We start from the raw sequence: 16,791 nt of genomic DNA on the forward strand, positions 1-16,791 counted from the left end.
TTGTTAGAATAACGGAACACCACTTGATGGAAGTCATCGAAATGCAATGTTTTATGCATTCAAATTCCATTTAATTTGACAATGATGTATTAGGGTTAGTTTCCATACCTTTAACATGTCATATCATCATCTTTGTATGCGCATTGCATCGATGCCATGTGTTGATTGTTATTTCTCTCTTTCTAGTATTTGCTTCTTTGCGACCGATAGAGCACGAGTCCGAGACGATGAAGATCGACAACACCGAAGGTTAATATTTGCCCACCGACAAACAAGTCAAGTACAAGATTATCGAAGATGCACTTCGGTTTGTTAGGGACAAAGGCAAGCCCTAACCTGGTTCATATCTGATTTCGAAATGCTTTTACTCTGGTTCCTACATATTGCATACGATTCAAATGTCTTTTATCGATAGGTAGAGTTACCCTATCTATTGCATGTTCCATCCTTGTAGCCTCAAATACCCCGATCCACTGTGCCTAGCATAACTAGGTTTGGCATGTGTGCATCGCTAGAGCCTTTATATCTTTATGCTTAGCCATGCTTAGTCTGTTACGCTATTTACTCCGGTCTTCGGACTGGAGCCATACAATGAAGTGAAACTAGCATGACAGGTTGACGTGGTAAGTATAGAGATGTTGATAAACATGATTAAAGGCTCAGACGAGAGGCCACATTGGGATGTGGTGGGTTGTTTCGTTTCTGCCAACCCTAGGAACCGAGTTCTCGCCTCTTGAACCAAGACCGAGCGTACAACCACACGAGGCCCTATTATGGTACCCTCTCGACTCACTAACTTGCCTAGTCGATTCCATGAGTCACATAGTTTGCGCGTTATCTGGACATATGCATTGCATTCTGCTTTGTGGTAAAAGGTACATAACAGGTAGGTAAGCGTGGTCTAGGTGGCTGGGGGTTGCGGCCTCTGGGGAAACCCACCTCGGCTCACATCCTTAAGGACCGACTTCGGGACTTGACCCGTTACGGCGGAACAATCCTTATTGCGTGACTCATGGTCTAGGCGACAGTAAGGTAAAGGTCGCGGTCAGCCACCCTCTGCCGGCTTTCCAAGGAAGAGAGCTTATGATCTGGCATTAAGAGTCGGTTGGCACGTGTGGGTAAAGTTGTGCACCCCTGCAGGGTTATGAATCTTTTCGAAAATCCGTGTCCACGGTTACGGACGACTTGGGAATGGACGTGGAGATCATAGAGAACTTTAACCTGATCGTAAAACTTGGTAACCAATGTGTGTTTACGGATACCTTCTCCGGGTGTTGAGGGGGTGATCCGAGGATAGTGGATCGAGATGATGAAGATTGGTGGATACAATATGATGATCAATATAGATAGAGATGTCGCTCTCTTATCCCCGTTTAAAGGTTCTGAGTAGTTGAACTTCTCCTCTCTCTTGTCTTACAAAGGAAAACTGGCTTTACGCAAAAGAAGCTCCACAGAAAGCCGGCATACCCTCTTTGCTAAAAGATTGTACTAAGTCTTGCTGAGTCCCTGTACTCAGCTTTGCATGCTTTTGTTTCAGAAGAAGCGCTCCAACAGACGGTGGGTTATAGTCGACATCGACTAGTAGCTTGGGGTTCCCAGTGGCAGCTTGGAATCTATGGGCTGGGATGTCACCGTTATGGTCCTGGGCTCTTAGGCCTTTTGCTATCTTGCTATGTCTAATAGCATAACTTCGCTTCCGTTGGTTGATGTATATCAGGTCAGTGACCTCTGCTTGTAATGTTTTGGTTCTTCGCTCAGTTATGAGCTTGTATTACTTCTTGAGTCGTAGAGTCACTGTTATGTTACCGATTCTCTCACTGTAGTCTCTCGAGCTCTAGGTTAGGCTTATGTCAGACGAAGATCTGGTATTTGTCTAACCCTGATCTCGGGGGTGCCACATGTTTTGGTATCAGAGCAGGACTGTCTGTAGGAAGCCCTTTCTACTGGTCGATGTTGAGTCTAGTGTTTGCGAAAACTATTTGAAAGCTAAAAGTATTTACGAAAATCTAATTAGGCTTCTTTTTACTCCTTATCTGGTATCGCTCTAATTCTAAGGTGCCTTACCTTGTGTTGATTTGAAAGTTTTTCTATCTCTTCTAGTCTTTCAAACTTAGGTGCCTCAAGGACATGTTGTTTCTAAACCAGTTGACCTAGTGCAGATTTCTCTAGAGTCATGTGTGTTCTGTGCTTCCTCTTTGTTTTGTTTTGTTTCAAAAGAGAGATTCCTTTTCATCATGATCTCTCTAGTTTGGGGTTCCACAAAATTCTGTTCTAGGCTTCGAGGTTTCCTTTCGCCTTGGATGCCTCCTTTTTATTTGCTTGGGTAGTTTGGAAGCTATGCATTGCTTCTAGATGCTACACTGTGAATACTACCTCGAAGTGTCATGTGTGTCACTCATCTAGTAGTTACTTCTTTCTCGGGTTTTAACCGTTGGACTTGAACCGAAGGTCCCCAATTATGCTAGATTCTGGTATACGAATCTTAGTACATATAGCTGGCCTTTAACCCAAGATCCATGCCGTTGAACACTGGTGTTAATGTTCAAACATTACATTGGGATGGTTAAATTCACATCAAACTATTCTTCAAGCTTGTGGTTATTGTCGTGTTGTACTGCGGCAATAAAGGTCTTTCCCTACCGCAACTACTGCAGAGGTTCTTTCATGGAACCAACTAGATCACGACAACAACGCTCTTTGTGATTCTCTCATCTATGTCTATAACTCTGCCACACCTCCCTTTTCAGCATAAGTTTGACGAAGTGTTATCTTGTGCATCTACCTCTCAGGAATTCTGATCAGAATTCATGGTCATGTTCTTCCTCTTTAGTTGCTTCCAAACCTTTGTATGATAGTTAGCAGACAAGTTCTAAATGTGCATTGGTGTTTTCCAATGTATGTTACTCTTGTGGTTCTTCAAGACATTTCATTTTGGGTTTTTAGGAGAAACAAACTCCAGTACCTTGTCTATTTCTAAGACTTGGTCAAAGTGTTGTAATCCGCAGATTAAGAGGCCTCGTTAGCTTCTGTTCTGTTCTACCTTAGAGTATCACCCTCTTCTAGATTATGAGATCATGCTTTGTATCATGGCCTTATTTATGAAGTGATGCTCTTACATATCTTTACTCGCCCTTCCTCCGAGCTGTCCGTGCTTGGGAATGTTGGGGTGTGCGTATTGATGTGGCCATCCGAGATTTTCTTAGCAATTCTTATTGCTTCGAAATCCAAGGACAATTGTGTCATCCTTAGCATAATTGGTTTGCCAATTACTAAGCGAAGTTTGATTGTGCTGACAAGTCCATTTGTTCAGACGCACATTTTCGGTCAAAGAGTTTGGTTAATGCCAAAGCTCTCGAGACCATATCGTATTGCTTCGTAAAGCAAGATCCCCTCTTGAATTTAGTGATATACCGGTGGTTCGTGATAGTCTAGTTGTATTCTAGAAGTATTACCATGTTGACACATGACCGTGTTATCGAGTTCATGAGTAAGTTAGTTCTGTGAACTACTCCTTTCTCCAAGAAACTGTACTGGACACCCTGGACTAGTTGATTGAGCTTAATAAACAACTTGGAGAGTTGAAGGACAAAAGCTCTATCCGACTTGATCCTTCTTAAAGGGATGTCTAGTTTTGTTCGTGTTGCAGTCAGGAAGTATCTCCTTTATGGATATGCTATCATCCCCATATTTGATTTGAGTTTGGGGTATCGTAAAATCAAACTCAATTCCAAGGACTATCTTGAGGATGTTCATACTCATGGTGTCTCGTCTGAGTATACCTTCATGCCTTTTGGTCTGACCAATATTTCTGCCGTGTTCATGTAGAATATGAGTTCCTCATTGGAGTATCTTGATAAGTTTGTTAATGAGCCCATCGATTACATTCTTATTTCCTCCATGTTTAAAGAGATTCATATTGAACGTTTGGCACTAATGCTGGAAACTTTTGAGAACCATCTTTGTGTTATCATGAAGTATGTGTTCTGGATGTTGGTAGTGACCTTCTCTGGTACATGTGCACTTGCTGAAAGATGTCGCCGTGGATCCGAGTAGAGTTCCCTTTCCTTTCCTCGGGAACCATCGCAAGTCGGTCAGGCATGTGCGAAGTACTCTGGAGATGGAAGGTTGTTACCTCCATTCCTTGAAATGTTCCTCTATGCACCCTAAGCCACTGACTGGTTTGTTCAAGAAAAAGAGAAGAAGTTTAATAGCTTCGATATTTTCTTTGTTGTCCCCCAGGACTCAACTGTGTTACATTGCAAGTTCATATGCACACAATTGTTTTTGACAGTTGCAACCATATGTTACGCAATCTGGCTCAATCTTTTGGAGCTTCACATTGTAGTCTATAACTTGAGAGTCTACCGACTTTACCTTTGTCGTAACTGTTGCAAATTTTCATTCGGACATGTTAAGTCTGAAATATCTTTACACCTAACCTAAGCTGAATCTCAAGCGGCAATGATGGTTAGTGTTTCTCAAGGAGTTTTGACATAGGTCTCTTTGTAAATCCGGCAAGAATGATGTCGTGGTCAACACAATTAGACGGAAGTCCTAATGTCATAATCTCTTGAATCATCAAGAATAACCACTCTCCATGAGGATACTGCGCGGTTTTCTTAGTTGCCCTCATATCATCTTTTCAATTTTAAAGTCCAACCTTGACTCCATGACCTACTGAAGGCTCGTCAATAGCCTAAAATTAGTGTCTATAACATCAAGGAGAACATTATAAGCAGAGTTGCTAAATGTCTCCCGGTCAATCCCTCGAAATCATTTGTCTGGTGACAACAACTTCGTTCGGAGAAATTTCACTTCCCGCTAATCATTGGCACTTCCCTAGCCAGTACCTTTCCCTTTCCGTTGGTTAGTACCTAAAATTCGTCAGCCATTTATGGTCCCCAGTCTTTTGAGTAGACAACAATCGTTTCATGTATCCTACCAGAAGAGTGACTATGATTTTGAAATTCAAAGTTGCTCTCGTTGGATAATCATTCGTGCTTCTACGAGTCACCGTTTCTAAGAGTGCCATGTCATGGTATCAAAGGCAGTTTAGCTCTTCGCTACCTTATTCAGTCGTATTCTTGTCAAGCGTGGAGCAATTGTCTACCAAAAATTTGAAAATTCTTTCGTCTCCTCTAATACCTTGATGTGTTTCATGGTTGTCATCTCAAGAGATGTTTTTGAACACTCTTTCCTTGAGATGACCCTGAGATACTCGATCTTCATGAAGATCTGTCATTCTGGTGTTATTCCCTCTTTCCTTTAGAGTGAAGAAGGCAAAATGAAGAGTTCTTCATGGTGTTGTGGGTCAACTTATTCATGGTGTCGTGGATCAACTTCTTCAATAAAGAAGATCATCGTGGTATCGAGAAGCTCGTTGAAGACCGGTGTAGTCCTTGTTACCTTCTCTTTTCCTACCTTAGGAATCTCGGGGACGAGATTCTTGTAAGGGGGATAGAGTTGTAACATCCATGTTTTGCTAAACCTAATTAGGAGTTGATTTGTGCATTCATGAGCATCATATAAAATCAACAAAGAAAAATTTGCTTTTCAAATAAAGTTGAAACCCTAACTCGCAAGTACTTTCGCTATTTTGAAATGGTTTCAAACTTACAAAATAGTGTTATGTGGTCTCTCTCATATATTTAAGAAGGCCACAACATAATTTTGCAAAGTCTGGAGATATTTTGTTGGGTTTCAAAAGTGTTCAAAACATAAAATACAATTGAATTTGGCTATGCTTTAAAGTTTCCAAGAAAATCCCCAAAGGTCAGGGGGCTCCTTGCAAAATCGCCTTGTCTTCTTCCTACAGACGCACAGGCAGCTGCGTGTGGCCGCCCGCGTCGTTGATCCCCGAAGAGATTCGCGCCGCCGCTCGCCGCCCCTGGGCAGGGATAAGTCCGCCACGACGCCACCCCTCGTCCCTATCCTCTCTCTCTCTATCGCTCCCTCTCTCTATCACTGCGAGGCCAAAACCCTAGCCCCGCCCGGCCAGCACACTCCATCGTCGTTCCGCGCTCCGGCGAGCCCCACCGACGACGCCACCGGCTCCGTATCCTCCCGCTGCGCCTCCCCGTCGAAGGAATCTACGAGGGGAGGCTCCAATCGGCCGCCACGACCTCGTCTTCCCCGCGGCCGGCGAGCACGCCGACGGCCGCCGCGGCGCCTGCAGGCCTCCCCCGGCCTCGCTGAGCCTACCATGACGCTCGTGGTGAGCTGCTGGTGCTTCCGCGCCGCTCCTCCCTCTCCCTGCTGCCATGTGTCGCTGTCGCGTCGTGCGCTACCGTCGGGCTCCGCTCGGCCTCGTCGCCGGTGCTGCTCCGGCGGCCAACAAGTGGCGGCGCCACCACGAGATGGTCGCCCGCGTCGGCGCGGTCCCAACGCGCCTGGCAGTGTGCCCGGGCACGCCTTGCAGCGGCGGCTTCGCTCGCCGCCGGCGCCAAGCCTGCCATGGTCAACCACCGGCGTTGACCCGGTGGGACCCGGTGGCTTTGCTTTTTCTTTTATTTTATTTTGTATTTTCTTTAAATAATAAATCATGACAGGTGGGTCCCGGCGTCAGAAATTTAATCATTTCCAGAAGTTTAGATAAAGAATAAAAATATGACAGTGGGCCCCTATGTCAGAATTTTAATAATTACTGGAATTTCAGAAAATGAACAAAACTTGTATAATTCATATCTATTTCATTTTACATCAGAAAAATGTGTATAATATGTCAAAATGTTCAGAAAAATGAAACCTATCTACTTATGCTATCATCATGCATAGTTAAAAAACTTCAATTAACAATTTTGTTAGAATAACGAAACACCACTTTATGGAAGTCATCGAAATGCAATGGTTTATGCATTCGAATTCCCTTTAAGTTGACAATGATGTATTAGGGTTAGTTTCCATAACTTTAACATGTCATATCATCATCTTTGTATGCGCAATGCATCGATGCCATGTGTTGATTATTATTTCTCTCTTTCTAGTATTTGCTTCTTTGCGACCGATAGAGCACGAGTCCGAGACGATGAAGATCGACAACACCGAAGGTTAATATTTGCCCACCGACAAACAAGTCAAGTACAAGATTATCGAAGATGCACTTTGGTTTGTGAAGGACAAAGGCAAGCCCTAACCTGGTTCATATCTGATTTCGAAATGCTTTTACTCTGGTTCCTACATATTGCATACGATTCAACTGTCTTTTATCGATAGGTAGAGTTACCCTATCTATTGCATGTTCCACCCTTGTAGCCTTAAATACTCTGATCCACTGCTCCTAGCATAACTAGGTTTGGCATGTGTGCATCGCTAGAGCCTTTATATCTTTATGCTTAGCCATGCTTAGTTTGTTACGCTATTTACTCCGGTCTTCGGACTGGAGCCATACAATGAAGTGAAACTAGCATGACAGGTTGACGTGGTAAGTATAGAGATGTTGATAAACATGATTAAAAGCTCAGATGAGAGGCCACATTGGGATGTGGTGGGTTGTTTCGTTTCTGCTGACCCTAGGAACCGAGTTCTCGCCTCTTGAACCAAGACCGAGCGTACAACCACACGAGGCCCTATTATGGTACCCTCTCGACTCACTAACTTGCCTAGTCGATTCCATGAGTCACATAGTTTGCGCGTTATCTGGACATATGCATTGCATTCTGCTTTGTGGGAAAAGGTACATAATAGGTAGGTAAGCGTGGTCTAGGTGGCTGGGGGTTGCGGCCTCTGGGAAAACCCACCTCGGCTCACATCCTTAAGGACCGACTTCGGGACTTGACCCGTTACAGCGGAACAATCCTTATCGCGTGACTCATGGTCTAGGCGACAGTAAGGTAAAGAGAGAATTCCTTATTTGGCCCTGTCTGAAGTTTGCCTTCCTTTTTTGGCCCTCGCAAATTTTTTCTTCCTTTCATGACCCACAAAGTTTGGTTGGTTCCTTATTTGGCCCTCTAGTACAATTTAAGCACTAAGATGACCATTTTGCCCCTGCTGCAATATGTGACAAAATTGCACTAAAAAAGCTATGATATACTAGTTGGTTATTAAAAAAACGACCCCCACTGTGGCTGGCACCAGCGCACGATTTTGCCCCTGCTGCAAATTATTTCGGACAATCTCAAATTTATTCCGGAAATTACTCCAATTTATTTTGTATTTTCACAACTCCAAAAAAATTGATATTAAATAGGCACAAACATAGAGACAATCCGCAGGCACGCCAGAAATTTCAGCCCAAAATACATTGTATTTTGGAAGATACAAAAAAGACAAATTTCTGACAAACTATACGTACGCCTATATAATGTCAGATTTTTGTTTCTTCACAGCCCAAAATAAAACGAGTTTCTGCCCGAAACATTGCACGGTACATCCCAAGCAGATACATGTATTTCTCGAATAAATTTGAGATTTTTATGAAACTCAAAATTTGCCAACATATTGCAGCAGGGGCAAAATGGTCATCTTAGTGCTTAAATTGTACTAGAAGGCCAAATAAGGAACCAACCAAACTTTGTGGGTCATAAAAGGAAGAAAAATTTTACCAGAGCCAAAAAAGGAAGGGAAACTTCAGTCAGGGCCAAATAAGGAATTCTCTCTAAGGTAAAGGTCACGGTCAGCCACCCTCTGTCGGCTTTCCAAGAAAGAGAGCTTATGATCTGGCATTAAGAGTCGGTTGGCACGTGTGGGTAAAGTTGTGCACCCCTGCAGGGTTATGAATCTTTTCGAAAAGCCGTGTCCACGGTGACAGGCGACTTGGGAATGGACGTGGAGATCATAGAGAACTTTGACCTGATCGCAAAACTTGGCAACCAATGTGTGTTTATGGATACCTTCTCCGGATGTTGAGGGGGTGATCCGAGGATGGTGGATCGAGATGATGAAGATTGGTGGATACAATATGATGATCAATATAGATAGAGATGTCGCTCTCTTATCCCCTTTTAAAGGTTCTGAGTAGTCGAGCTTCTCCTCTCTCTTGTCTTACAAAGGAAAACTGGTTTTACGCAAAAGAAGCTCCACGTAAAGCCCGCATACCCGCTTTGTTAAAAGGTTGTACTAAGTCTTACTGAGTCCATGTACTCAACTTTGAATGCTTTTGTTTCAGACGAAGTCGCTCCAACATACGGTGGGTTCTAGTCGACATCGACGAGTAGCTTGGGGTTCCCAGGTGGCAGCCTGGAATCTATGGGCTGAGATGTCGCCGTTATGGTCCCGGGCTCTTAGGCCTTTTGCTATCTTGCTATGTCTAATAGCATAACTTTGCTTCCGTTGGTTGATGTATGTCGGGTCGGTGACCTCTCGCTTGTAATGTTTTGGTTCTTCGCTCAGTTATGAGCTTGTATTATTTCTTGAGTCGTAGAGTCACTGTTATGTTACCGATTCTCTCACTATAGTCTCTCGAGCTCTAGGTTAGGCTTATGTCAGACGAAGATCTGGTATTTGTCTAACCCTGATCCCGGGGGTGCCACAAGCACTCATTCGTCTTCTCCACTACTTAACTGCGTGTTGTAGATATCCACCAAGAAATAAATAAAGAAACTGTTAGAGGTATGTGATCAGCCGTATCTGCCTTTATAACCACAACGTGTTCCTACCAGAGTTGGGGTGTCCAATCTACAATGTCATGCCCTATAGGCTTCAGTAGATTCTATGGCTGAAGGCAAGGATGGCAACCTCAGCTTCACTCCGGCTGACGAACCTCCGATAGAAGGCAAGTTTTTCCAACCTTGACTAGATTTGCAATGGTGTGTTTTTGGTTGTGCAGGTAAGAATCTACGTAATGTAGAGGAGAAGGCTGATCTGGATGGTCATATCTTCCTTCAAGGAAGAGTCCGCCACCAAGGTATCTAAGTTTTTCACTGGTTTTTTTATCGATTTCCTGGTGTTCACGGTAGGATTTTCATGGTTGCTTTGAGCTGCGAGGATGTGCAGGCACGGATCATCCGATCGGTTATCTCGTTGAATCAAATTCATGTATTGTAATGTTTTTGCTGGTATTGTGAGGAGGAAAAAGGGAAGATGCAAACAAGAATATTGAACGAGTGAGACATCGATAAGAAGAAGAGGTTGCAAGCAAGATTATAAAGTTGAAGCAAAGTGCTAAAACAGTACGTGACCAGAACATCCTTTCTCTCAGCAGATCATGAATATATGATCCTCCTTTACTCCCGAAACTTGGCCGGGACATATCTAAAAAGTGTCTATGACCAGTATATTTGCCCTATGATTTATAATTTCACTCACAATTCTACACTATTTCACTTAAGATTATATTTCTATTTGTATGAAAATATCACCGAGGATTTCCTCCGCAACGTGCGGAGTATTCATATAGTTCCCAAGTATGAGTGACTCTTTTGATACCTAATTACCCTCTCCTTAGTTGTGTGATGAGTAGCATGATGCCCTTATTGTAGCCCTTGTTCAAGACAATAAAACCTTAGGTTGGGAACCCCTCGGAAATGTTTGTCAAATGTTTTGAAAACCTTGGGGGATTTTTGGTCTTGCCCAAGTGTGAGTTTATGAAAGTAGACATCTTCGTAAAAATGGATGTTCAAGGAAAAGGAAGGAAAATGATGTTTCAAAAACTTTTGCGCCTATGTATTCATCCAAACCATTTAACCGTGCAACCACATTACCCTTAAGGCCTCGTTCGTTTAATCCCTCAGAGGCATGGATTGGCCTGGATTGTGGCCCAATCCCGGTTGCCCAGCCCGACATGGTATTTTTTCCAGCCCAACATATTTGTTGTCTTCGGTTATTCCAGCACTGGATTCTACTGGATAAATAGACCTACCCATCCCGTCAAATTTCACTGAGCACGTCTAGAAAAAAAAACAATCGCCATCGAACATGTGGATTTTTTTCCACGACGCGAGGGAGTGCTAGCAACGGCAGGTGAATACAACGATGCTGCGTTCTCGTTGGATTAACCGAACGCCTGGAAAACATATCGGGTTATGGGCAAGGGATTAACAGGGATTGTTGGGGTTTGGGTGGAGGGTCGGGATTAACCAAATCCAAACCTGGATGTCTTCCAGGTCTGGATGCAATCCCACAAAACGAACAAGCCCTAAGTGGGATGGGCTTAACTCGGAGTTTGTTCGCCTTAGTATGGGATGCCTCACAACTATATAAGGGTGCTGTCACCCCAGAATCCGGATTGTCATTGGTTTGGACAATCGTATAACGGGATGCCTTTGGGGCTACCTGTCCGGAAGACACCATGGGTCTCCCGCGTGGCAATGGGGTCACACTCAATGAGGTGAGCTGCCATGGTTTGCCGGGGAGGTACACACTCCATGGGGAAGGGTCCTATGCTAGGGAAAATAGGCAAAGAGTTATGTCCAAGTGTTTATCATGGCATAGTTGATATGCATGGAAGATGCCCACATGATAGACTCACGGATCTTGTGGGGAAAGTGTGCAACCTCTGCAGAGTATAAATCTATTCGAATAGTCACGTCCGCGGTCATGGACGATTGGAATGACCGTTGCTTAGCCTGATGAGTTTTGTTTTGAAAATGTTTTCAATAAGAAAAAAGAGGAAGTTGTTTTGTTGAGGTACCGGAAGGGTACGGAAGAAAGTGGAAAGGTTTTTGGGGTCATATGGTGAGTGCCAGAGAAAGGAAAATAGGGTTATCCCATCCTAGTGATTTTAAGTTCAGACTTCTTTTGAAGTATCTTCTTCAACAAAGATATAGAGATGCTATATCCAAGAGAGAAGCTATCTCTCGCACACATGTTATATACACGAGAGAAACTATCTCTCGCGCACATGTTATATCCACGAGAGGAACTATCTCTTGTACACATGCTATATCCACCCACGAGAGAAAACTATCTCTCACTTTGTTGCCTTAGAATAGCGCCTATTACCTTGCTACTGCCAAATATGCATCCCCTTAATCTCTCATGATGGTTTGCGAGTATAATTTCAAATGTACTCACGGTTTTGTCCCTAGCTATTTACTTGGTCAGACTTGGAGGAATTTGACATATGAAGAAGGATTTTGACGACGTCTATGCGAGCTAGAAACGTTCTCCCAGTCAGTTGTTGTAGGGTTATGACAGATGACTTGGGATCTGCGTTGTTGAAGTGATTCCGCTACTCTGGTGTTAAGTTAGACCTTTCGAGGCTACTATGTAAGTATTGGTCATGTGACCTATTTGTAATATTCTTATTCCGTTTTGTAATGGATGATGTAACTTTGATATCAGTTCGGTTATGTGTTCACAGGGCACTGATCATGGGATCGAGAACTTAGTGCATAACGGGTATTTCAGACAGCCAGTCCGGGGGTCCCCAGGCCTTATCTTCAACTACTAGGTTCTTTAGGGTGAGTGTTGTAAAGGGCCTGTTTGCCCTTTGTAGCTACTACTAGGTTCTTTAGGGTGAGTGTTGTAAAGGGTCTGTTTGCCCTTTGTAGCTGCCACGTGTTACTTGAATGAAAAGCCACCGGGGTAATTTAGACCCCTCTGTTGTTCAAAAAAGAAGATGTTGACTGTTTACTTTCTAATAACGCAACCAGTTTAAAGAGCACGCTGTTAAAGAGAATGGAGGTAGTATAAACAGCACGAACCAAACGTTTTCACATTCTCTCGGACAAAGAAATGTTCTTCAAATCCCGTGAGACTCAGTTTCATACAGGTCACCGTTGAACTAAAAATATTTGCAAAATACATTATATACCAGCTTTAGCTCATAGTAGAAGAAAACATTCAAGCTTGATGGGCCCAAAGATATCTTGGAGTTTGTCTCTGCACATCTCGATGCCTACCTCACACTCTGGCTTCTCCTGATCTTTCTCATGATCAATCACAGCTCACATATTTTTTAGGACATGCTGCTCAGAGAGCTTGAATGAAGGTTGCGCGTGTCACCTCCTGAAGATCCCCATCCAGGAATTCCTCCCAAATTTTGAACTCAAAAATTGGCCATTACCTCATTGGCTACACGTCAGATGACCGGTTTGCATACTCTTGAACCAATGCACCAAAGAGCGATGGCCTTTCAATCAGGGCGGCAGGCCGGTCAAACTCCTTGGCTAGTCCTGATAACAGTGATTCGCAGTTTTAGAAATGTTCTTAATAAAAAGCTAGTTCTTTTTCGCGGGTGAGGAAAAAAAAGGCTAGTTTACATGTCAACTTTAACAAACCCCAAATATAGTGTCGGCCGACAAGATGCTAATTTCAGTGTGGGTTTTCGGAAGAGAGGGTACGCTAAATTTCAGGTGGTTACCTGCATCTATGACCAGGACTCTGTCGCAGTCCATGACCGTCGGTATCCTGTGCGCAATGCTGATGATTGTACACTCTGCAAAGTCTTCCCGGATGATTCTCTGAATCACAGCGTCGGTTTGGGAATCCACGGATGCAGTGGCCTCATCCATGAACAGTATTTTACTGTGTTTCAGCATCACCCGGCCTAGACAAAGCAGTTGCCGTTGTCCCACACTCCAGTTCTCACCGTTGTCAACAACTAAATACGGAAATATATTAAAAAAATTGATTCAACAAAATAATTTTATGAGAATATTTTTGCATGTTAATGGACAACATTAAGCATCTTCAGTTAGTTTGTTCATGCAGGACAGTATGGAAAATCGAAGCAATGAACACTAAACTATAACTAGGGTACCTGATGCGTCAAGCTTTTCAGGTTTTGATGTCACGGCTTCTTTCAGCTGACACCGGTCCAAGGCCTAAACGTAAACAAGTTCAGGTTCTGATGATAGCAATATTTTTTGGAGACAACAAACTAAATTTAGTATTAATTGTTAAATACCTGCCAAATTTCAACATCTGAGTACTCCTGGAGCGGATCAATGTTGCTCCGGATGGTACCTTCAAAGAGTACTGGCTCTTGAGGGATGATACCGAACCGAGACCTCAGATCATGGAGTCCTAAGGTGCAGATGTCAACGCCGTCAATGATTATCTTCCCCTCTGAAGGTTCCACTATTCTGAACAGGGCCTGGATCAATGTTGATTTCCCACTGCCAGTTCTACCGACAACTCCAATCTTCTCTCCTCCGTGTATGCGTAGCGTGATGCCCTTCAGCACGAGTGGTGTGTTATGCCGGTACCTAACCTGCATATATACCATTGCACACATATTAAGATCTTGTTCAGATCATGTTTTTCTGTTTCAGGACAAGGTCACAGAATGCACCATGAAGAATTTACCTTGAGATCAATGACATCGATATCGCCTCTTGTCGGCCAGTTTGCAACAGGTAGGCAGTCTTTGATCCTCCATTCTGCCTCAGATGCTATGTTTGTAAATTGCTTTATCCTCTCGACCGAGACCATTTTGTTTTCGATGAAGCAACTCATCCATACGGCCCAGAACAACACTGAGTTGAGAGATAGACCATAGGAGAGCGAGAGACCAACAAATTCTGCATCATAAGCAGAGTCAGCTGACTGCAACTCTCCAACTCCCAGGAAGTAAGTCAAAATTATGACATCTGTTCTTTGACAAACTTATTTGGCATTGTTCAGTGCAAAAAGTCCATCACAATTTGGTCTGCTGAAGGTTTGTAGTTGGAAATTCTTGGAACATGTTATTTAGAAAAACAAATTGTGGAATCTTAACAACACCTTTCATCAGAGGTTACTCATAATGATCATTTGTTCATCATTTGTGCATTCTAACAACATGTCATTTGTGCATTCTAACACATGATTCCGGTTACTACAATGCATTCAGAGTACATACTTATGTAAAGTCGAGAACAGCGAGAGAAGAAGCTTTACCTGGCTTGACAATGCTTTTGGGAAGAGTGACCATGAGCAAGGCTGTGAAGCAGAGAACAAAGCTCCCGACCAGCTCTAGGCGGAACCCGAGCCACTCGTTGGCGCCATTGTTGTGGAAGTCCATCCTCAAGCTGGAATTGACCCGGTTGAGGTTCTCCTGGAAGAAGCTATCCCCCTTCCTGAAGCACCTGATGGTCATGACACCCTGAACCGTCTCTGAGAAGTGGTGGATCACCGGAGCCTTGGTGATGGACTCGAGGCGAGTCAGCTCCCTCGATGTTGCCAGGTAGTAGCCCTGCAATCCAAATAGGAAACTTACTAAGGTGTCGGTTAAAACAAAACGTATGTATGCACCAGGTTCATTGGCAGCGGTAGCTAATAAACTTACCCGGTACCACATATTGAGAATGAGCAGAGGGATGATAGCGATGACCGAGGGCCACGCCACCTGGCATGTGACGATCAGCACGCTGATCACCGTGATGTACATGGACACGCTGAGCCAGACGAAGAACGGCAGGAACAGATCGACGTTCGTCTGATCTGACGAGGCCTGAAGATCGAGGAGAGTCGAAACCGTGTCAAAAAGACATTCAGGACATGGAATTAACATCATCATCATCGTGTCAAAGTAACAAGAAAGACATTGCGATTTGCTACGTGCGTACCCTGCTGAGGATCCTGCCGGATGGGGTGGTGTCGAAGAAGGACATGGGCGCGTGGAGGATGCTGTTCAGGATCTGCTTGAAGAAGGAATTGGCGGTCTGGAGGCCGATGAATGCCACGAGGAAAGACCGGCCCGACACGAGCACCACGGAGACCGCGGCCAGGATGGCATAAACATGGATGAAAAGCGACGGCTGGAATGTGGTGGCGTTCTCTGCAGAGGTCTCGTAGGCGAGCCAATAGTCGCTGGCCATTACGGAACCCTGCCACGCCAAGGACACGGCGATGACCAGCGCCACGCCCCACCACCCCCATGCCTCTGTCATGTACTGCTTGTACACGGCCAGGCTCACGTGCCCACTCGCGCGCTCCTCCTCCTTGATCAGCCGGGCCGACGCCTTCTCCGCCTTGGCCGCCACCACAGACACGTCTCCGTTCGACGTGTTGCTGCCGTGGCCGTTGGCGGACGGCTGCCGGGAGACGGCCGGCGCATCTCCCTTCTCCGTCACTGGCGCCGCGCTCTCGACGAGCTCCATGGAGCTGTCGTGCGCCGCGACGAGCGCCGCGAAGTCTGAGCCGCGCTGGATGAGCTCGTCGTACTTGCCAGATTGGGCTATCGTGCCATCCCTCATGACCTGCAAGTACACACGCATACGTTTGAAGTCATTAGCAGGCAATGCCCAGCTACTGCTCGAATTTGCAGAGACCCTGGATGATACGACTTGTGCTTACATATATGATATCGGCGTTGTGCAAGAAATCGACTTGGTGAGTCACAAGTACCACAGTCTTGTTCTTCAGAGCACCTCTCACACATTCCTGCAGAAACAAAATTAAGCAAAACAGACTTCAGAGTTCAGATAATTAAAAAACATTCAGTTCAGTCTATCTAGCGAGTCAGCCACAACATGATGTACAGTAAGTACCTTGAAAATCTCACTGCCCGTATGCGCATCAACGGCACTGAACACGTCGTCGAGGAGGTAGATGTCACAGTCCTGGTAGACGGCGCGGGCGAGCTGGATGCGCTGCTTCTGCCCGCCACTGAGGTTGATCCCGCGCTCGCCGATCTCTGTCTGGTCGCCGAACTCCATCATCTCCATGTCCTTCTCCAGGCAGCACACCCTGATCACCTCCTTGTACCGCTCCCCGTCCATTGGCAGCCCAAACAGGATGTTCTCCTCGATAGTGCCGTTCTGGATCCATGCCGTCTGTGCAACATACGCCGTGGTGCCGCACACCTTCACCTGCAAACAGTTTCAGAACTGGTTCAGTATCTATGCATCATTGCAACAAACATGAGTTTTATTCTTTGGAAACATGATAATTAAAAATCGTTTAAACTATGTAGATCAAATTATTGGA

At 44.6% G+C, this 16,791-nt stretch overlaps 1 protein-coding gene across 1 annotated transcript; it reads right to left on the reverse strand.

Annotated features, from left to right (window-relative positions):
- Positions 1-12,546: 12,546 nt before the first annotated feature.
- On the reverse strand, positions 12,547-16,672 carry LOC124658917 (ABC transporter C family member 4-like). Its single transcript, XM_047196906.1, has 10 exons — positions 16,353-16,672; positions 16,159-16,245; positions 15,429-16,061; positions 15,149-15,313; positions 14,761-15,055; positions 14,188-14,402; positions 13,787-14,092; positions 13,640-13,703; positions 13,241-13,480; positions 12,547-13,052 (listed from the first exon to the last, which is right to left on the reverse strand). Exons 1-10 carry the CDS (start codon positions 16,581-16,583, stop codon positions 12,952-12,954), a joined length of 2,337 nt encoding a protein of 778 aa, XP_047052862.1. The 5' UTR covers positions 16,584-16,672; the 3' UTR covers positions 12,547-12,951.
- Positions 16,673-16,791: the final 119 nt, after the last annotated feature.

The sequence above is a fragment of the Lolium rigidum genome, chromosome 6 (genome assembly GCF_022539505.1).
Source record: "Lolium rigidum isolate FL_2022 chromosome 6, APGP_CSIRO_Lrig_0.1, whole genome shotgun sequence".
In the NCBI taxonomy this organism is placed as follows: Eukaryota; Viridiplantae; Streptophyta; class Magnoliopsida; order Poales; family Poaceae; genus Lolium; species Lolium rigidum.

What these genes read in the sequence shown, in the direction of transcription:
- LOC124658917 (XM_047196906.1), bottom strand. Translation starts at nt 16,583, where the DNA reads ATGGACGGGGAGCGGTACAAGGAGGTGATCAGGGTGTGCTGCCTGGAG. An exon ending in CAAAAGCATTGTCAAGCCAG is followed by an intron (nt 14,403 to 14,760) that starts GTAAAGCTTCTT and finishes CTTATGATGCAG; the next exon opens with AATTTGTTGGTCTCTCGCTC. An exon ending in AGTCCTGGTCATAGATGCAG is followed by an intron (nt 13,053 to 13,240) that starts GTAACCACCTGA and finishes CACTGTTATCAG; the next exon opens with GACTAGCCAAGGAGTTTGAC.